The sequence below is a fragment of the Alosa alosa genome, chromosome 16, assembly GCF_017589495.1.
Source record: "Alosa alosa isolate M-15738 ecotype Scorff River chromosome 16, AALO_Geno_1.1, whole genome shotgun sequence".
Taxonomy (NCBI): Eukaryota; Metazoa; Chordata; class Actinopteri; order Clupeiformes; family Clupeidae; genus Alosa; species Alosa alosa.
This window is the reverse complement of record NC_063204.1, coordinates 1,037,026-1,057,082: the sequence shown is the minus strand read 5'-3', so window position 1 is coordinate 1,057,082 and position 20,057 is coordinate 1,037,026. Positions and strand designations below refer to the sequence as shown.

Genomic DNA, 20,057 nt, shown 5'->3' with positions numbered 1-20,057 from the left:
TTCAGTTCATCTTTTTTAGGGTACTCATCAGAAACCAGCTGACGGAGTTCTTTATTATTATTAAATTTGTATCCTATGACGTGAAGGAGTATGAAACTGAAGCCACCGGATTGACTGAACTGGAAGTGAATACGTCTCAAATACTCTACCATTAACAGTTGCGTTATACATAAAAAGGTTGTTTTATTGTTCTTCACCACACATTACCCCAAAACACACGTGAGCTTTCCATCCTCAAAGAAAGTGTTCATTCAAACTTGCATCATCATCATCATCATCATCATCATCAGTGATTTCACATGCAAATCGGTGTTCTCATCTGGTGCTTCTTTTTTCCCAAAGTCCAGAACGTTCCAGCTCTCTCCCAATACCAGTAGGAACAATTCTATTTCTCCTCAGCACTCCTTAGTTGTCTGTATCTCAGAGTCTATATTTAGTGTAAACAAGACAAAAACTTCAGTAAAACAGCTAAATGTTATTGTAATTCCTCCCATAATACCCCTGCCCACCCCTAACAGAGAAATACTAGCAAATAAATATTACAGCGATTTTGCTTCATACAACATATCTCTGTGGCACTCCGACTGGCCCATTCGGTATCATTATTCTCTCTTTTCCAATCAGTTGCCAACCTTCTTCTCTTCGTATTTTTTCCCTTTTGGAGTAGTTGACCGATCCAAACGTGAACCACTAGCAAACCAAACTCCCGTTCGCCAAATCAAACTTCCATCGGCAATCAAACAGTTCAGGACATGTATTTCCTGCCCCTGGCACGCCTCCCTGTTTAGGAGAGCTGCTTCATGTCGTACATGGGGACTTCGGACTCCTCCCCCTTGCCCTCGGCCGCCTCCTCCTTCTCGAGCGCCACCTCGGTGTAGGCGACGTCGTTGGCCTTGCGGCCCTTAGCGGGGGGGATGGGTGCAGGCACTGCCCCCTCCGTGGAGCCCTCGGCCCCCTCCTGACCCTCGGCCACTGTCCGCTCCTTCTTCAGGTTCAGCTTGGCCGGCACGGTCTTGGTGATGGTCTCCTTGAGCCGCTCGCCGGACTGCTTGATGCGCTCGCCGGACTGGCGGATCTTCTCGCGGCGCTCGGCCGTAACGATGCGCTCGCCCAGCTTGCCCATCTTGCTGCCCATGCTCTCCTTGGTCTTGCTCATGTTCTCACGGGAGAAGGTGTGCTTCAGGCTCTCGATGCGCTTCAGGCCGGACTTCTTCATGCGGGTAGCGGACGAGTCGCCCTCCTCCACCACCATGTACTCCTCGTCCGAGTCTGGGGCGGGTGGCTCCACTGCCTCCTCTTTGGCGTCGGCAGACGCCTCCTTAGGGACGGGCTTTGGGGCGGCCACGGCCTTCACTTCATTATCACCCTGCAAAAGAGAGCAAGACAGCATTGGTGTCATTGTTATTCTTACTACAATCACTATTAAAATATATAGCTTTCTTTTTTAAGAATATTTTTTAAAAATCATGACCATTTTCATCATTATGCACTACCAGTGTTGCTATTATTGGGTATATGAATCAGCATTTCCACTGTGTGTATGTTTGAATCAGCATTTCCAGTGCCACCTATTCAGATTGAATGTACCGGTAATAACATTCTTGTAATCATAGTTGGAATTTAATATTTTGGGAACAATATTAAAGTACATTTTAGGGGAGCTTTTTATGCCTTTAATGAGACAGGACAGTGGAGAGTGACAGGAAGTGAGTGGGATAGAGAGTCGGGGTGGGAACCACAAAGGACCACGGGGGCGGGAATCGAACCCGGGTCGCCGGCGTACGGTGCAGTTGCCTCAGCCAGTCGCACCACATCCAGGACGAGTCTTGGGAACAATGCTGACATTTTCACCAGACGCACAATTTGAAGTGAAGTTAAATGAAACAGCTGTAGCTGTATATGAAAATAAGTTCATAAGGAATGCTGAGGCTTACAACGGTTATGAGCTATCTGTTGTTGTGCTTAATATGTGGGGTAAAGCACAAAAGTAAAAGGGTTCTATATGTTTAATGTTCCCTATTTCATCACATTTACAGAAATGAAAAGCAAATAGAGAGAAGCTTGCAGCTGTCATGCTTTAACTATGTTAACATCCAGCATTGAAGTCTCACTGCTCCCTCAGATTTACAAACCATTTGCTGGCATCAATCACCCCATATGAGTAATGATCTATCTATCTATCTATCTATCTATCTATCTGGCATCAATCAGCCTATATGAGTAATGTCTACATGCTGTCAGCTGGCAGGGAAACGTGTCATTTTCTAAACCTGTAGAATCTGCCACAGGTCTGATGTCTGATGTCTCAGACACACCAACAACGTTCACATCTCTGGAGTTTTTCTGTTTTTAATGACAGAACTCCCACACATTCGGTTTTTTTTTTCTTGCAATTTGTCATGTTGTTCCCACATGGTGAAAAGCAACCAAAAGTCACATTTGAACAGATAATAACTCAGTCTTTCTGGTGCAATTAGCAGTATAATAACATAAACTCCTGAGCACGAAACTGTCCTTACAATTAGGCTGGTTTTCTCACATTGAGCAAATCATGAGCATTAGTCTAGAATCATGATATGTGTGGAGACATGCACACATGGGTTATAATGTTTCACCAGTGGTAACAGCAGTATCCTCAGCACTAAGATGGCTGCCAGAGAGAGTCTTTGCAAACCTATGTAACAACTTGACGTCAGCAAAACCTGACTGCGCATTTTGACGACATCACTTGATGAAAAACTCATCATTATAGTTGCAGAGACTCCTAACTTGGAAATGAGGCCAAGGCGTTGTGTACGCACACATGACACCAACTCGTCACACATTGACATTTACACATATCTGACTACAGAGCACCGCTCACATTACTGGTGCTGGTGCATGTTATCACCGTCCACCACTGGTCACAGCCAGCAGGCAATACCGCACTCTTTGCAGCCCATTTCACCAGCCCATTAAAGAAGAGCCGCTTATCAGATGCACGGCTGGCCAGATCTCAACACTTTACTTTGACATGTCCATGCTCTGCCTCTCGCACACGTAGCTCTTCATGCTTAGTGCACACTTGCAGGCAGTATAGCCTTGTGTATAAATGCGGATCAATATTGGCTAGCGGGGGTTTGTGCTCGGAGCAGGAGGGAGTGGCGGGGGCTTTTTGGACTGTCGCTGCGTCAGACATGATAGCACTATATTAGGAAATGTGTGGCTTCATGGCGTACGCTCTCAGAATAACTCTGAACAAACTGTCAGCTGTCGGGTTGTCTGAGCCGATGCCCTGCTTCAGCAGACAGGACTGGACAGGACAGGCCAGGCCGACCCGCGTGGGTGAGCGCAGCGGAGTGGACATCTTGCAGCACACGGGAAGAGTTGCACCAGATTGCTGTATTTAGTCGTCTCTATTTTCTAGTGTGATAATGAGGTTAAGGACGAATAGCTAAGGCATTTAGACAAGGGACCGATGAACCATATACATGTCTTCAATATCAGAACTTTCAGAAATTACTTTCTAATTTGTGCTGCTCTAATTCAGAACTGTAGTTATGCCTGTTCCCTGATGGGTATAAGATGGTTCACAGTGATTCATTCTCACAATAAAAACAGGTATAATATATCCTGCCAGATTGATCAAAAGCGAGGTGTAGTATTGCAGCAATAAAATGTCACTTTATACCTTGTACACACAGTCGTATAGGAATGGCCTTGTACACACAGTCGAATAGTAATGGCCAAACGTTGCCAAAAAGTAGATTGAACTAATAATAGCACAGATAACGTTAAGAGATAAAGATGGTCTTGAACAAAGTATGTTTTTATACTGGACAGCCCTTATCTAGCATTGTCTATTATAATGCTTTCAATCAGGTAAAAACAGATAACGTTATCATAACGTTATCGCAACGATGTGTGCCCCTTTCTATCGCACCACTTTTAAACTCTCTGACCCTGGGTCACTGCAACACAAAGGTGTTATTTAGTCACCTGTCTATATCCAATTACTCTTCTAATGGTAATTAAGCCGCAAATGAATCTTGTGCTAACTGTTGCATATTCATTGAAAAGAGATTGCATTGATGTACTGTGTGTTGGTAGAGTTCAATTTGGTATACTGTATCAGTCAGAGTTGCAACATATCCAGACAGAAAAAGACACTCTAATGTCCTGGGTATAACTGTAACATTTAAATGTATGATTTTAGTGCATCTTCCTAGCTTACTTCTTATGAATCTAGTATCTAGTAAGTATCTTCTTGATGTAATTTCAGTATTCAGTCAGTCAGTCAGTTCTATTCTTTGGCGTGTCTGAATGAAAGTGTAAATGGTTGCTGTCACGCAGGCGTTCAGCGCTGGTACAGTATGGGTACAGTATTTAATATGATGACTCACTCCTGGAACTCCTCCCACCAGGACCCCCTCTGTTCTAAAACAAGATGGCGGCCTGGTTCTTGCCCCCTGTGGGCTAAAAGGAGGTTCAGAGCAGAGCCGTGAGGATTGCTAGTCCAGCCCTCCTAGGGTGGCCATGGCAGGCTCCTACATATTAGCTTTCATAAGGGCAACGTCTAACCTTTTTATCTTGTGCTCTGCCAAGTCAAGCAGGAGGCTGAAATAATGGGGCCACCGGCAGCCTGTCAGGCCCTCACAAGCAGAGCCAGCGGGAGGAGGAGAAAGACTCCCCACTGAGCCAAACAATTGCAGGGTGGCGTTTTGATTTCCCCTTTAAGACTCCCCACTGAGCCAAACAATTGCAGGGTGGCGTTTTGATTTCCCCTTTAACTCCAAGTGTCCTTGGCTTCCAAGTGGCTGCCTTGCCTGCCGTGTGTGCACTCGTTGGCGTACTCTGTGGAGCCCGCCGCCCTGGTGGCTAGTTTTAGCTTGTGCTGATATTACAAGTCTCAGTATAGCCTCCCACTGGCAAGACAGGTGACACAAATTAGAGGAGCAAAAAGAAAGTCTGGATGGCACACAACAGACACGCCACTGTACATACTGTGCAGGAGTTCTGTACATACTGTGCAGGAGTTCTGTGCAGTTGTGCATGATAAAGACTGATACTGAAGTCTAGTCACTCTAGTGAAACTGAAATCATAAATCTGTCGACATCCAGTTCTACTCGGTGCTCAACCAAACCACGGAATAGATAGATAGATAGATAGATAGATAGATACTTTATTGATCCCCAAGGGAAAATTCAAGAGTAGCCAGTGTCTCTGGTCTGGTCTCTGGACCACTGAGCAGGCAAGTGTGAGAGTGTGTGTGTGTGTGTGTGTGTATGTCCCGCTGCTGGTCTCACCTGGTAGATGACCACTCTGAACTTGTTCTTCACGAGTAGCTCTCCCTGCGTCTCTTCCACCTTCTTCACGCGCTCGTTCTGTTTCTCCACGCGCACACGCACGTCCTTGATGTGGCAGCTGACCTTGCGCGTCTTCTCCAGCAGCTTCTCCACGACGCCGTTGGTGGCCGCGTGGTCCTTGGTCAGCTTGGCCACGTCCGCCTGGATGGTCTTGACGCTGGCCTCAAGCTCCAGCTGCCTCTCCTCCATGCGCGTCTGGCACGCCTGGACATTGTCGATGATGCCCGCCACTCGCTCCAGCAACGCCAGCACGCCAGCCTCACCCTCCAGCGCCGACACGTCCATCTTCTGAGCCATCGCCGCGTTCCTTTTTTTCCAAAGGAGAGAGAGAGAGAGAGAGAGAGAGAGAGAGAGGCGTGTGGAGGAAGGAAGGGAAGGGTCTCAGGAGAGGAGGCTGGGAAAAGGCTTTAGGATCTTACGGGCGACGGGCTCGGCTGCAGGACCATGGGGGCTGTGGACAGTCCTGTGATTGAGGGCTCGTGTGGACAGGAGGCGGACGAACAGGCGGCGGCTCTCCGGCTGAAGTCTTCACACAGGTCTGCTGCAGAAGAACATGGACGCTCCACCTCACCCACATGTAGGGCAAAACCGGGGATCAAAGGGCAGACAGAGTCACATGGTACGCCCAGAGAGAGAGAGAGAGAGAGAGAGAGAGGAGAGAGAGAGAGAGAGAGAGAGAGAGAGAGCTAAGGAGCTAGAGTCTGAGTGAGGGAGTGCCCGGCTCTGCATGAATTCATCACACTTATAAATATCCCCAGTAAGGTGACACCCTGACTTTTTTAGAAGATGTGTATGGGGGTCTAGGAGAATGGAAAGCCCCCCATTAGGCAGCAGGCATTAGCGGCCGGGGACTTGTTCTCTTTTCCATTGCACCACCTCATTGCTTTTGTGTTAACATACACAACTGTAAAGGCATCCATACATGGCCCATGCCTTTTATGGTCTAGCGGGCCGCTAATGCTAAAGAATGACCGTGAACGATTGTCCACGTCATGTGAGAGTCATTGGCAGGAGTAGACATCAACACGGATCTCATGACTGGACTGCGTGTTTGGAAAGCAACACCCACTATTGCCACACAAGTGTGCACAGGGCTGGACGCAAGGTACCGGTACATGACCACAGACTGGACTTCCCCGTCGATCACCCCCCCCCCCCCCCCCCAGGGTGGCGTTGGGCAAATCCCAGCGTTTTGGGGGAGCTTGTCAGGCCCAGGGGTGATCTCAGCACTTGGTCATCATGGTTGTGCTGCTCTGTCATTGGGAAGCAGCTGGAGATGCATCACATTCAGATCTGTTGTACCATATATTACAAGGTATTTCATTTCACAACATATTTTTACTTAAAGTGCCTGTAAGAGTTAGCCTAGAAATCTAGACGCACCCTAGCGGCAGCAAATTACATTTCCTGCCAGGGCTAGTCTAGCAACTCTCCGTTGGCTTGTGAGATCGAAAAATTAAACTTCTATCAGGCCAATCAAATCGTGTATAGAGTCGTTAAGGTGGGCTTAACATAATGATTGATGGCAGAGCTTCAACGGTTTGGCTTGAATTCCCTGCTACTTGAAAACAAAGAAGATGGATGTTGCTGTTGGCCAACAGTGTGACACGAAGTTAAGCTTTTTTTTTAAGTTGCCAAAAGTTTGAACTAGCCAACTAGCTCGCTGGTGGGAAACGATGGGACTCATATAGCTGTCCTATTGCGCGTGCAGAGGGAATTTGAAAGACAACCGATTATCCCCCTCGGACTGAGCACTGAAGCGGCGAGAGTGTCCAGACCCTACATTTTAATGTGGGTCTGGCTCGTCAGGCTATGTAAGAGTATCACATCAGTGAGTTTTTGTTGTTGTGTATTATTTTATATTTAATTCTATTTAAGGTAAAGTGGACAGAGGACTATATGGGAAGGTGAAATTAGCGATGACATCTAGAAGATGACTTTTTGTTAAAAATGTTTTCTATGATGTAAAACTAGTGTCATGTGAAGGCTATTCAGCTGCAAGGTGTAATCATCTTCCTTTGTGTCCACGCTCCATTTTGCCATACTAACCTTTAATCCTGCGAGGACCTTTAATGATGTACCTTCATGCACATTAAACAGGTCTCCCACAAGCTCTCATTATTAACCCACAGCTGACAGATGGTTACAGTGTGTGTGTTTGCGTGTGTGTGTGTGTGTGTGTGTGTGGTGTGTGTGTGTAAAAGGTAGGTGTGTGTGCAGGGCTGGCCTGCAGGTGTCGTCCAGACAAAGACTGTGCGTGCCATCACTCAACAACGAGAGAAAATTTACCTTGTGTGTGTGTATATTCACACCATATTGGCCTACCATTATACCTTTCCAACTATGCACAGTATCCCATTAGTTGCATGCCATCAGGCTATTTACAATTTTCTATTAAGTAAAGTTAGTGAACACTTATCAAAAGTAACGCGCACACATGTTTGAGCAGGAGAGAATACGCACGCTGGCACGCATAGGCTACTTGTCTTCTTTTACTCTGCTTTCTATATGGTTATCAGCACACAATGTTGAGCTAATTCACTAACTCAATACTCATCATGGATATCACAAGTTTAAACAACGAAAACAGAAAGGATGGAAGCAGCAAAGCTAGAGGAGCTATTCAAGATGGGCAAGAACAAGGTTGGCTAAGCAATTGGTGTGCTTGTCAGAACGACTGCATTACAGCTGTTTAAAGCCAGACGTTACAGTAGCTATAACACAACTAAAGGTAGTTTTAGCCTGTATAGGGATGTATAAAGTTGCCCAAATGAATAGGTAATTGTAGACGTTGTTGTTGCATTATTGCATGTGGATGTTGTTATGCTATGTATGCACGAACCTAAAGGAAAAATACTGTCCACGCGTACCATAGCATTTCTGCAGGCGCCCCTGTGTGTGTGTGTGTGTGTGTAGTGTGTGTGTGTGTGTGTGTGTGTAGTGTGTGTGTGTGTGTGTGTGTGTGTGTGTGTGTGTGTGTGTGTGTGTGTGTGTGTGTGTGTGTGTGTGTGTGTGTGTGTGTGTGTGTGTGTGTGTGTGTGTGTGTGTGTGTGTGTGTGTGTGTGTGTGTGTGTGTATGTAGTGTGTGTGTGTGTGTTAGTGTGTGTGTGTGTGTGTGTGTGTGTGTGTGTGTGTAGTGTGTGTGTGTGTGTGTGTGTGTGTGTGTGTGTGTGTGTGTGTGTGTGTGTGTGTGTGTGTGTGTGTGTGTGTGTGTGTGTGTGTAGTGTGTGTGTGTGTGTGTGTGTGTGTGTAGTGTGTGTGTGTGTGTGTAGTGTGTGTGTGTGTGTGTGTGTGTGTGTGTGTGTAGTGTGTGTGTGTGTGTGTAGTGTGTGTGTGTGTGTAGTGTGTCCACATGCCTGGGGCCACTTTTTATTGTCATTGTCTCGTTTTCCTGATCGGCAAAAAAGGTTCGGATGGTCAGGCTCCTGTCACTTAGCAACTAGGACAAGACCGCCCTGCACTAGTGAAGAGCTGCCGCCTCAGGGGAACACATGGGGGGGGGGGTGCAGGGGGGTGTGTGTGTGTGTGTGTGTGTGTGGGGGGGGGGTGCCAAGGTGGGGTGGGGGGGGGTGTTATGAAGGGGTCATGAGGTAGTGGGGGAAGGGCTGTCCAAATCCCTAAAATTATGCCACCAGCTGCTATCTATAATTACCACCAGGACCTGGCTATAATTACCCTCCACCCTGTCACAGGCGAGTTCAGGCTGCCTCAGTGCAGCCCTGTACTGCACTTGTAACACACACACACACAGTGGAACTGAAATGCACATTCATAGTATGTCGTCATACTCTTCAATTGAAACCCTATAGTAGGGCTGATAAGCAAAACAATTGTGCATTTTATGACTAAAGCATGAAAGTTTCACCATATAATCTTCACCCCCTAAGGTTTAATTTCAGACATGGAGCCACTTCAGATCTGACCTCTGGGGCTAGATATTTGCTGTATAATATACACATCTTTGAGGAGTAAAATATTTTTACAAATCATTCCAGAATTCTACTGTGAAGATCTAGAACTTACATTAACTGCCATTCAAACTGGTTGCTTGAGTTCATTATGATTTATGAAGCATTTGTCTCAACAATGTTTTCCTTTTTTAATGTCATGTCTCTATTGGCTGTGTCCAGGCTAACAGAAAAGCAAAGATCAGTGCACTTGAAGGCAGTAAAGCAAAGATCAGTGCACTTGAAGGCAGCCTTCTTGCACCTGCAACGCATAGTACACCCTTTTGCAGCCACAATGGATCGGTTCATAACAGCAATGGGAGGCCTCTGGAAGAGTGGTCTAGAATGGCTGCCATCCTGTCTGATGTCTGAAGTTGACTATGATTCACGACAATTGTTCAAATAACTTAGAAATCGGTGTTATTGTCCCATAAACTAGTGGCACAGTTGATCCAAAGCAGTAAGGGATTATGGGTAAATGCTACTTTCCTGTTTATAATGTTTCTTTTTCTCGTTACTGTTTATTGTGGCTTTTTTGGATTTGTAAGAGGTAGAACAACTGATAAGCAAAATGACTGTGTAAGAGTTTCAGAGAATTGTCAGGATTACCTACCCTGGAAATCCAGAGTTCTCACAAGAGCATAATTTGAATTCTCTCTGCAAGAGACTCCGGCAATGAGTAATAATGCACGTTACTTTTACCCCTTGCATCTTGTGTAACCTATCACATCGGTGTATCTGATATAGGCGGGCCAGAGGCGAGCTAAACAAATGACTGCAGCGCTGCAACGAATCAGTCAGTAAACATTGGTCATAGTGTTATCCAATTGCGTCGAAGTCCGGAATTAGTCAGTAAACATTGGTCGTAGTGTTATCCAATTGTGTGCAGTGAGATTTTCAAATGCATGCTTGGTGCCGCCCCTTTGAGTTGGGCCAGTTTCTAGATTATCAGGTCTGGATTTTCCAGTCTAAGGATTACCATTAAGGAGAATACCATTATTAAAATATATAGAATATTTTAGAGAGTAGACATATCTCCTTTCTGGGTTCAATACAAAATTGATTACTTTCTCAATTAGTTTTGACCTGCCCACTTGGAGGTATCACAAAGTTGGGCACTCAATGTTTACTTGCATTATGTGTCTGTGTACTTCCTCCTGGGATTGATTTTATCTTCACCTTATATGGTTGTGGTTCTTGGACTTTATATGTTTACTATGCATATAATGGATATTATGAAAGCTGTAGCAACTGGATTGATAGTTGTAAAAAGAAAGTTTATATTCATGATGTCAACACTGCACAACTAAGTTTATATACATCTGTTCCTGACTTCTGATGATGTTGTGTCGACCAGACATAAACGCTAGGTCAAATTCAAGACTCTTTTCCTCAGTGGTTCCTTGTTAGTGGAATGAGTTGCCCAGTGCTCTCTGTTCCTGAGATCTTTCAAGAGGAGTCTAAAGGCATATCTGTTCAACATTAGTTTATTAAGTCTTTCTTATGCATTATGGTTTGGCCCGGTTAATATGTTGCTCAAGTGCAGCCTTTGTGGGTGGGATGTTCTCTAAAACTCTAGATTTCTTTGCAAACAGGTTTTCTGGCCTCATTCACCATGATGTCACTTGTCCTATACATTAGCACTATAATAAAGCGCTCCAGCAGTTCACTCTGATCATTCTTCAATTGCATGAGCTCATTGAAGGCTTCAGTAACTTCTGTGGAAGATTTCCATGTCTCACATGCAGTTTGATGTCATTGGTATCAAGGACCAGCAGATCTTGGCTCTCTTCAAGAAATGGGTTACCCATCTCCTCAATCACTGTTATGAGGGACCTAACATGCTTCCTGTGCTGCTCAATGCTGGTGATGGTTTTCAGGTTGTGGTGACCTTCCATTTTCAAATTCAATAATTATTCTGGCAATTTCAGGGCCGGGCCAAGCCACCATCCAGCGTCGCAGTGCCCCGGGATTCTCTGTTAGTCTAACTGCTCCACCAGATCCTTTGATGAGAGCATGGTTCTGTTCATGACACTGGTCTATTACAATGGCTGAGAACTTGTTGCATGTCTTATGCACAACGAACCTCCCAGCATGGAATTATTTCAGGATTGCTGGGTGTTTCTTTGAAATGTTTGTAGCCATGGTGGTCTGTGTTGAGCTTGGTGTTTGATGTTTGCTCCATCGAAGATCATAGACATCAATGCAAAAAGTGATGGTGGGACAGAATCGTTCTGACTACTGGGATGGAATGAGTCGTCAAAGTGAAACTTAGAATCAAAAATCTCTTTGCGCACCACTTGTGCTGCTCTCACCAAATGCATAGCATCACTGTCATGATTGTGGTCACAGGCCTTCATGAGAGCATCTCTGATATCCTCTTGAATGTCTGGTTATACTGTACATCTTGCCTAGATCTATATATCTGTTATAACTTTATAAATTAGGCAAATTTCCAATATTAATGAAGGAACAGTGCTTAATACATTAATAAAATGTGCAATAGTGCCTCATGTGCTATTACTACCACGTCTTACTAGGCAACCTTGCGTTTTTTTATATGTATTATTATTTGCCATTCTAACTTACAAATAGTTTTTTTATATAGTTAATGATCAGAACTTACTTAATTTAATTTGCCAAACTATAGGTCTAAAGGTGAAAACAGAAATCACATTTGTATATGATTAGAAGGTTGCCAGTTAAAGGTTCCATTTGAAACTGTCATAATGAACTCAAGCAACCAGTTTGAATGGCAGTTAATGTAAGTTCTAGATCTTCACAGTAGAATTCTGGAATGACTTGTACAAATATTTTACTCCTCAAAGATGTGTATATTATACAGCAAATATCTAGCCCCAAAGGTCAGATCTGAAGTGGCTCCGCATCTGAAAATAAACTTCAAGGTGTGTAGAGACACTGAACAAAATTTCATGCTTGAGTCATAAAATGCACAATACTTCTCATTATTTGAACTTAACCACTCCACTACTATAGCTTGTTCACTCTTTTTCAGAAGTATCAATATCTCAACAGATCAGTGCTTTTCTCAGCATGTCAGTTCCAGTTGCCTTAACAAGAGATTTCCTACAATGAATCTGCAGTGCTTGTCAATGTTGTATATTATGGAAGTGAAATATATCTATATTTAAAATCTATTCTATGAAACCATTGGAACCCTGCCAGCATATCGGTGTAGTGTTGTTTCTCATTCATCTAGCACTTGATAATTAATTCTGGCTTTATCAACCCGTTTTCAGTGTGTGTCTACAATAACAGTTTTACACAATCATTTCGATACATTGGAGACCATTTTAATTCTGTTTTGTCTTGATGGTAGAGGATTTGCAGGGAACATACATTCAGTCATTCAATTAGATCAAAATTGTGCATGGGTCGTCCATGATCTGTGTTTTTTTAAAAATCATTCAATCAACTTTTATGAGGATAAATGTTAAACAGACCAACACTATCAGAAGAGGTCACTCTGTGAAGGGGTCAAGCTGTAAAGGGAGACTGAAATGTGTCTGTCTCCCCCTGGTGGACATAGTGGACCCATGTCATGTGATTTGTATAAAGGGTTGGGGGGGGGGTCATTAGTTATTGATGGCATACTGTAGCTTATTAAAAGCCGCACTACTGACATTATTCAAATCTATCCATCACTGTGTTGAAATGTAGAGGGTTTGTTCTCATGCCTCAGAGTCTGTATTTTAAAGGACACTAAATTGAATTGCCATTGAATATTTTAGTCTTTGTGAGGGTATATAAAGCCTTACTGGGTTAATTGATATCAGATTTGAATGTCTCTCTCTCTGTTAAAAATGATTATATAAAAAGATGTGTATAATTTTAAACGTGTATAATTTTAAACATTCACACAACCCACCACTAGCTCATCTTCGGGAGATAAGGTCCCTCTCCTGACATTCACATAGTCCTCCTTAGTACGATGTGGGCACATTCAATGCAGCATGTTTAGATACAGAAATGCAACTGACATTTTATGTGACTAATATTCAGATGGAAGCAGCAAAAACTACTTGTAGGACGGAGAATTTAATTCTATCAAGTCTACATCACTGGACACGGTTCCACAGATCATGCGATATGCAGCGTCTAGAATTAAATTAATCAATAATGATCATTTCAACATCAACAACAGCAACACCAATAACATTAGAACATAAAAAACTACAAACGATCCAACATCGAAAAATGATTAGCTATGTCAAAAAACACATTGTGTTCCATTGCTGGAATTCCTTTTTCAAAAGAGAGAGAACTTTTTGTAAACTTTTTTTTTTTCTTTTTAAAACATCATCGGCTCACATTTCATTCATGTCCAACTGCATTTGGTGTTCAGCTGCATTCAATTTGCAAAGGAAACAAGAAAAATCAGAAAAGCAAAAGACGTGAGGGAAAAAATGAAGACAAGAAATCCATTTATGAGTGAGTGAGTGAGTGAGTGAGTGAGTGAGTGGTCCCAATGAGTAGCACATTCCAGAAGACAGCGAGAAGTCCGTTTCAGCGGTGGTAAAGGTGTGTGTGTGTGTGTGTCCGTTTCAGTGGTGGTAAAGGTGTGTGTGTGTGTGTGTCCGTTTCAGTGGTGGTAAAGGTATGTGTGCCGAGAGCTACATAAAAAAACAAAAGAATTCAAAAGTACCAAAATAATATTTAAACCCACAATAGCTTGCTCCTGTTGAAAGTGTCACACAGATAACAGGAAGTACGTTTAATGTCCAGTAAAGAAAAAATAAGGCCTCTTTCAAAATAATATTAAAAAAAAAAATATGTTGTCGTCCTCCCAAGTTTAAAAATCAGGAAAAAATAAAATCGATACGTTAAAAATGTAATCCACTTGGTACGAAAAAAGTATAAAAATTAAAATAAAAAATCCAGCTACATCATCCTGGAAGAAGTATCTGAAGAAAAGTGTCCGAGGTTTTGCTTCTGCCGACGTGCGCGGTTATTTTTGGGGCATTTCCTGTGAAGGAAACAGCAGAAAAGGAAACGTTAAGGAAACGTTAATATGGCTCCACTCATTCTAAGAAAAGGAAACGTTAATGGCTCCACTCATTCTAAGGCCTTCTACTCATTTCTTTTCTCTGGGCCGTCACAGAAAAGAACCGTGCATTTTTTAATTAAAAAGGTTTATTCATTCATCCTTTTGAGAACAGTAGACCTCATTTTTTCCGAGACCTATTTCCCAGAATGCTCTCCAACGATCCCTATTGTTTCCTTTGAACTTCATATTGAGCCTCAAAGAGCTCAATTCCACAGGGTCAGTCAGACAATCTCACACTCTCCGTGACAGGGGGGCACAGTACAGTAACAACACATCACTAGTTTTACATACAGTTCGCTTTTTAGCCCACAGGAAGCTGGATAAGAACAAAGGGTTCTGGACTAAACCAATTCCGCCTCACAAGTCAAGATTGCTATTACTAACACTTAACAGCCCCTTTGGCAGGACTTTACGAGGACTTTAATAGGCTTTTGTGTCTTGTGTGGATTTAAGACTTCGGGCCCTCGAGAACCCTGAACGTCAGCCTTTCATCTTAAGAGCAGTCGGTAAAAGAGCGGCCACCTGGTGATGCACATGACGACGGCCACGATGATGGCGATCTGTACGGCGCCGATGATGGCCGCGATGAGCACGTAGTGGAGCTTCTGGCCGCTGGGCACCACGTACAGGATGTTGAAGTCCTGGACGTCACACTGAGCACCTGTGTAGCCAGACTCACACCTGTGGGGGAAGCTCAGGGGTCAACAACGGATCTATAAAGTGCTTTTTACCTGTGGGGGAAGCTCAGGGGTCAACAATATATTTATAAAGCGCTTTTCACCTGTGGGGAAGTTCAGGCGTGAAGCGGAAGCAAAGAATCACACAGCCGAAGCTGCAGAGGTGCTTCAGGGCAAACAAAACAGATATGGCCGTGTTCACTTTAAAACACTTTCCAAGCATTAACACTGGCCACTCTAATCAAGAACATTATGCCTTTAAGCACATTTAAGTAATTGTCCCTTTTTTTAGAAATATTTGATCTATTAACTAGTTTTGAACGGTGTGTTTTTCACAGTAAACCCAGGGGTGTGGTGGTAAAATAAGAGGGAGATAAACTATGAATTATGGGATCAAGGTATGCTGGTCTCCACCGTCGTGTATGTGTCATTTGAAATTTAAAAAAAACAACATTCAGAACACGGAGGTTATTGTCCAATGTTTCTAACAATACCAGTGCTATTAAATGGTTCCTAAAGTGTTGATGTTTAAATGGTTCCTAGAGTGTTGATGTTTCTAACAACACCAGTGCTATTAAATGGTTCCTAGAGTGTTGATGTTTCTAACAATACCAGTGCTAAATGTTAAATGGTTCTTAGAATTTTGAACAAAAAGTGTTAATGTTTAAATGGTTCGGTATTACGGAGGTTATTGTCCAATGTTTCTAACAAAATGGTTCCTAAAGTGCTATTAAATGGTTCCTAGAGTGTTGATGTTTCTAACAACACCAGTGATATTAAATGGTTCCTAGAGTGTTGATGTTTATAACAATACCAGTGCTATTAAATGGTTCCTAGAGTGTTGTATGATTGTATGAGAACCATCCTGAAGCCTGCAGAGCTCTTACCTGCACGAGACGACACCAAATTTCATCTCACACTGGCCGTGAAGACAGAAGTTGGCGTACTCCTCTGTGCACGGTGCTGGGCTCCAGCTGTTAGTTCTGCAGCTGCCCACGTCTGGCTTCTCCTTAACGACCGCTGGGAAGGAAATATTGCTGACTAGTTACTGGTGTGGACGAGCACATCATCACATCAAGCAGAGGCAGACTGATCCTGGCCCTGTATTATCAAGGTGGTGCCATGGTAACAGTGCTGACTGAATATTTAAAACTAAATTAAAATGAGTTCAGGGTCTATAATGTTCTATGTCAAATCTGTAGCTTTGTGCCAAACAGAGGCATGTTCATCAAGGTCCTTTTTCGCCGTGCTAAAATCCAATAAACAGGGTTCCCATGAGTCATGGCATTTCTGGAATATCATGGAATTTTGGAAAGTCTATTCCAGACATGGAAAATTAGGGAATTTTATCATTTTGGGGCAAAGTTGTGGTATATCAGGGATTTTTGGTTGTAGCAGTTTAAAATGTACTTACCAAAATACATTAATACAAATATATTTCCACACAGAATTGCTGTATATCTGGTTATTAGCTTTACTGCTTGCGTGAGTAGTCCAACTGTGTTTACTGAATGCCTATTTATTCATCTCCCGCTCTAAGAAAGTAAAAGGTTCTTGACTGCTATGTGGGTGTTGTTAGAGAGGGAACCCTGAGGCAAGGAGCCTGCAGGACCGTGTAGCGGGGGGGGGGGGGCTACACCTTCACCACATGCCCCTCAAACCCTCATTTTCATTTCTTTTCTTTTTAAAATATGCCCCCCAAAAACTAGCAAGTATGACCTTAATCATCATATGTCATTTCTGGAAACCTGGGGGTTAGTTAGGCATGACAAGCTAGGCATTCATTAAGTCCTTTTAGAGCAATGGTTCTCAAGCTGGGGTCAGGATAATTTCTGGAGGTCACCAGATTGTGTGAACAAACCCCCATTAAAGACCTCAACTCTCCAGGGCTGTGTCGGTCCAATGAAACCCTTAACTCTCCGGGGCTGTGTTGGTCCAAGAGCTGAGTATTGTTTTTTATGGCCAATAACTGCTGTTATGAGCATAACGATGTCACCCCACATTTGCTTACCACCTGTGATCACAGACGGTATAAAATAGCATGTGATAGGTGAAGTATGTAACCTTGTCATAACTGACATAATGTAAGTCGCTTTGGTAAAAGTGTCTTCTGAATGAGCACATGTAAAATATTGAGTAGAATCCTGTGGAGATGGCTTCTCAGAGAAAGTAACAAGTGATTACACAGTTATTCTGGCTGTGGTCAAAATCGTGGAGAGAGCCTGTAGGTGGGGTGTCGTGGACACCAAGCCGATTAATCTGGGGCGTCATCACTCGAGGAACATTGAGAACCCCTGTTCTAAAAGACTACTTGTGAGAGTTGAGAACCACTGTTCCAGAGGACTACTGGTGAGGATTGAGAACCACTATTCCAGAGGACTACTGGTGAGGCTTGAGAACCACTATTCCAGAGGACTACTGAGGAGTTCTTTGGTCAAAACGAGTGAAAACATAACATACAGCAACACAACATGGACTTCACTCACCAAACACATCGGGAGGCACATCCTTCTTCCCTTTATCTGTTTTAGAGAAGCAAGCAAATTATTAGAAAGTATTAGAGACTAATCTCAATTGTTTGGCATTATGGCATTATTTGTTAGGCAACATTATCTTGTCAGGGCATTTACTTAAAGCTCTAAAGCCCAGCTTGACATGTGCAATGCACCCAGCGCTAAGAGTAGGACTCCACCACGCGTTGCGAGTGTTTAATCATGACTGAAAAGGCCTCTTAAAGTCTTAGCACTAGCGCTTTATCCAAGAGAAAATCCGCTAAGTGCCGGCCAGGCCTGTGAATCTCTCCAGATTGGTGCCATGCAAACTCCCTGAGCCTGGTCAAGCCTGGTGGAATCTGGTTTAATTGTTGAAGTGTGTGCGTGCGTGTATTACCTGGACACCTCCCGAGGTGCTTAACGTCGATCTGCTCCTGCTTCATGCAGGACGCCTCCCGCACGTGACACGGGTTGTTGTACGAGTTCCCGTCCGTCCCACACACAGGGTTCTCGTTGTGGCCACTGCAGTCGATGTTGCACATGCACCTGCAAACCAGCGGCCAAACCAGCGCTTCAGTGTTCCATTGTTCATGTGCGTGTGTGTGTGTGTGTGTGTGCGCGCTCTGACTGAAGCCTTCAATAAAGTTTGATTTTGGAAGAATTGGCCCCAGAAAGTCATTTCCCTTTGACATGAGGCACCTCCTCTGCAGTAGGACTCAAGTGACCAGAGTTGTACCGCGCTGTACCGGAGTGACTGCCCACAAGACAATGACAGTTTCTCCATTTTTATTATTATCTCATTGGTTTAGCAAACGTCCTCTCATATGTGTAAACAACACACAATTACATGCTACATGACACAATTACCAACTGTCCCCATCCATTTCTGTGAAGGACTCTTTAATTGCCTTGTCTCCACTTTATAAAGTCTCTGGTTTATGACGGTTAAACTCCCCTTTAAAAACTCCCATCTTGCCCCCTAAAGAGTTGAGATTCTGGTCATGTCGTCCTGAGTACTGTGCCCTGCCAGCTCTGTTACAGCACTGACACTGAGCAACAGATATGCTGCATGTCTCTAATATTGTGTGAATGCACTACAATGTAGTGGGATTAGATAATGGGAGTGGACGATAGATGATCGTCAAAGATCAGACAAAAGCAAATCTCACCAGACGTCCTCTGAGTCTTCATCACACTCTGCTCCGTACTTGCAGTTGCCGCACTTGGTGGCCTTCTTGGCTGAGTCGCCCCCCGAGCCCTCGTACTCTGGAAGTCAGGAATGATGTGATTAAAACATGCATACTTTCCCCTCTTACATCCACTTTTGGAACGCTTTGATAAATTGGACAGGTTTTCGCTGCTGGAGGATTTAATGAATGATCAAGTGAGTTCCTCCTTGATTTGGGGAAATAGCATTCTATTGCCGACAAGGAGCCAATGTAATTTAATGCCGGAAAATAGGTTGAACGTTTTACAGCCGAGGAATTACCATTTTAATTCAAACCTACTTCAGCGGACCCGCACCCCACCCCACCCCTGCTCTTTAAAGCATGTAATAATTATAATAAGCCTGCTAGTGCTCTCCTGGTACTTCTCCACTGAGCATAGTAATTGCTCATGGAACCAATACGCTGGGGATAATACCCAAAATATGGGACATACCATGTGTATGATTCATGCCAATAACATCTGAGCAGCGACTCTTCAATAACCCCTCTAAGACTACAGTATCTTAACATCTGAGCAGCGACTCTTCAATAACCCCTCTAAGACTACAGTATCTTAACAGCCGTGTCCAGTGCCGCAGGGCTGCAGAGTAAAGTGCTTTTCATCACAAGACCGCTGGGTGTGTTTAGTGTGTTCTGTGTCTGTGCTGTGTGTGTTAGCTGTGTCTCTGTGTTAGCTGTGCTGTGCGTTACCTGTGCTGTGTGTGTTAGCTGTGCTGTGTGTGTTAGCTGTGCTGTGTGTTAGCTGTGCTGTGTGTGTTCTGTGTCTCTGTGTGTTATTGCTGTTAGTAGTGATTGCAGCTGTGTTACTGTGTGTGTTAGCTGTGCTGTGTGTGTTAGCTGTGCTGTGTGTTAGCCGCGGCTGGTGCCTGTGTGTGTTAGGCTGTGCTGTGTGTGTTAGCTGTGCTGTGTGCTGTGTCCTGTGTTACTGTGTGTGTTAGCTGTGTCTCTGTGTTAGCTGTGCTGTGTGTTAGCTGTGCTGTGTGTGTTAGCTGTGCTGTGTGTGTTAGCTGTGCTGTGTGTGTTAGCTGTGCTGTGTGTTAGCTGTGCTGTGTGTGTTAGCTGTGCTGTGTGTGTTAGCTGTGCTGTGTGTGTTAGCTGTGCTGTGTGTTAGCTGTGCTGTGTGTTAGCTGTGCTGTGTGTGTGTTAGCTGTGTCTCTGTGTTAGCTGTGCTGTGTGTGTTAGCTGTGCTGTGTGTGTTAGCTGTGCTGTGTGTGTTATCTGTGTTGCTGTGTGTTAGCTGTGCTGTGCTGTGCTGTGTGTTAGCTGTGCTGTGTGTGTTAGCTGTGCTGTGTGTTAGC

General features: G+C 44.0%; 2 protein-coding genes across 2 annotated transcripts; both read right to left on the bottom strand.

The window, feature by feature from the left end:
- Positions 1–163: 163 nt before the first annotated feature.
- On the bottom strand, positions 164–5,649 carry cavin4b (caveolae associated protein 4b). Its single transcript, XM_048266854.1, has 2 exons — positions 5,287–5,649; positions 164–1,366 (listed from the first exon to the last, which is right to left on the bottom strand). The coding sequence occupies exons 1-2, from the start codon at positions 5,641–5,643 to the stop codon at positions 785–787; spliced, it is 939 nt and encodes a 312-aa protein (XP_048122811.1). The 5' UTR covers positions 5,644–5,649; the 3' UTR covers positions 164–784.
- A 6,936-nt stretch (positions 5,650–12,585) lies between these two features.
- tmeff1b (transmembrane protein with EGF-like and two follistatin-like domains 1b) lies at positions 12,586–16,006 on the bottom strand (the record flags this gene model as incomplete). Its single annotated transcript, XM_048267220.1, is given in 3 exon segments — positions 12,586–14,280; positions 14,884–15,042; positions 15,926–16,006. Coding segments are annotated over 3 exon segments (325 nt in total), but the record flags the coding sequence as incomplete, so codon positions are not given.
- Between the last annotated feature and the right edge of the window lie 4,051 nt (positions 16,007–20,057).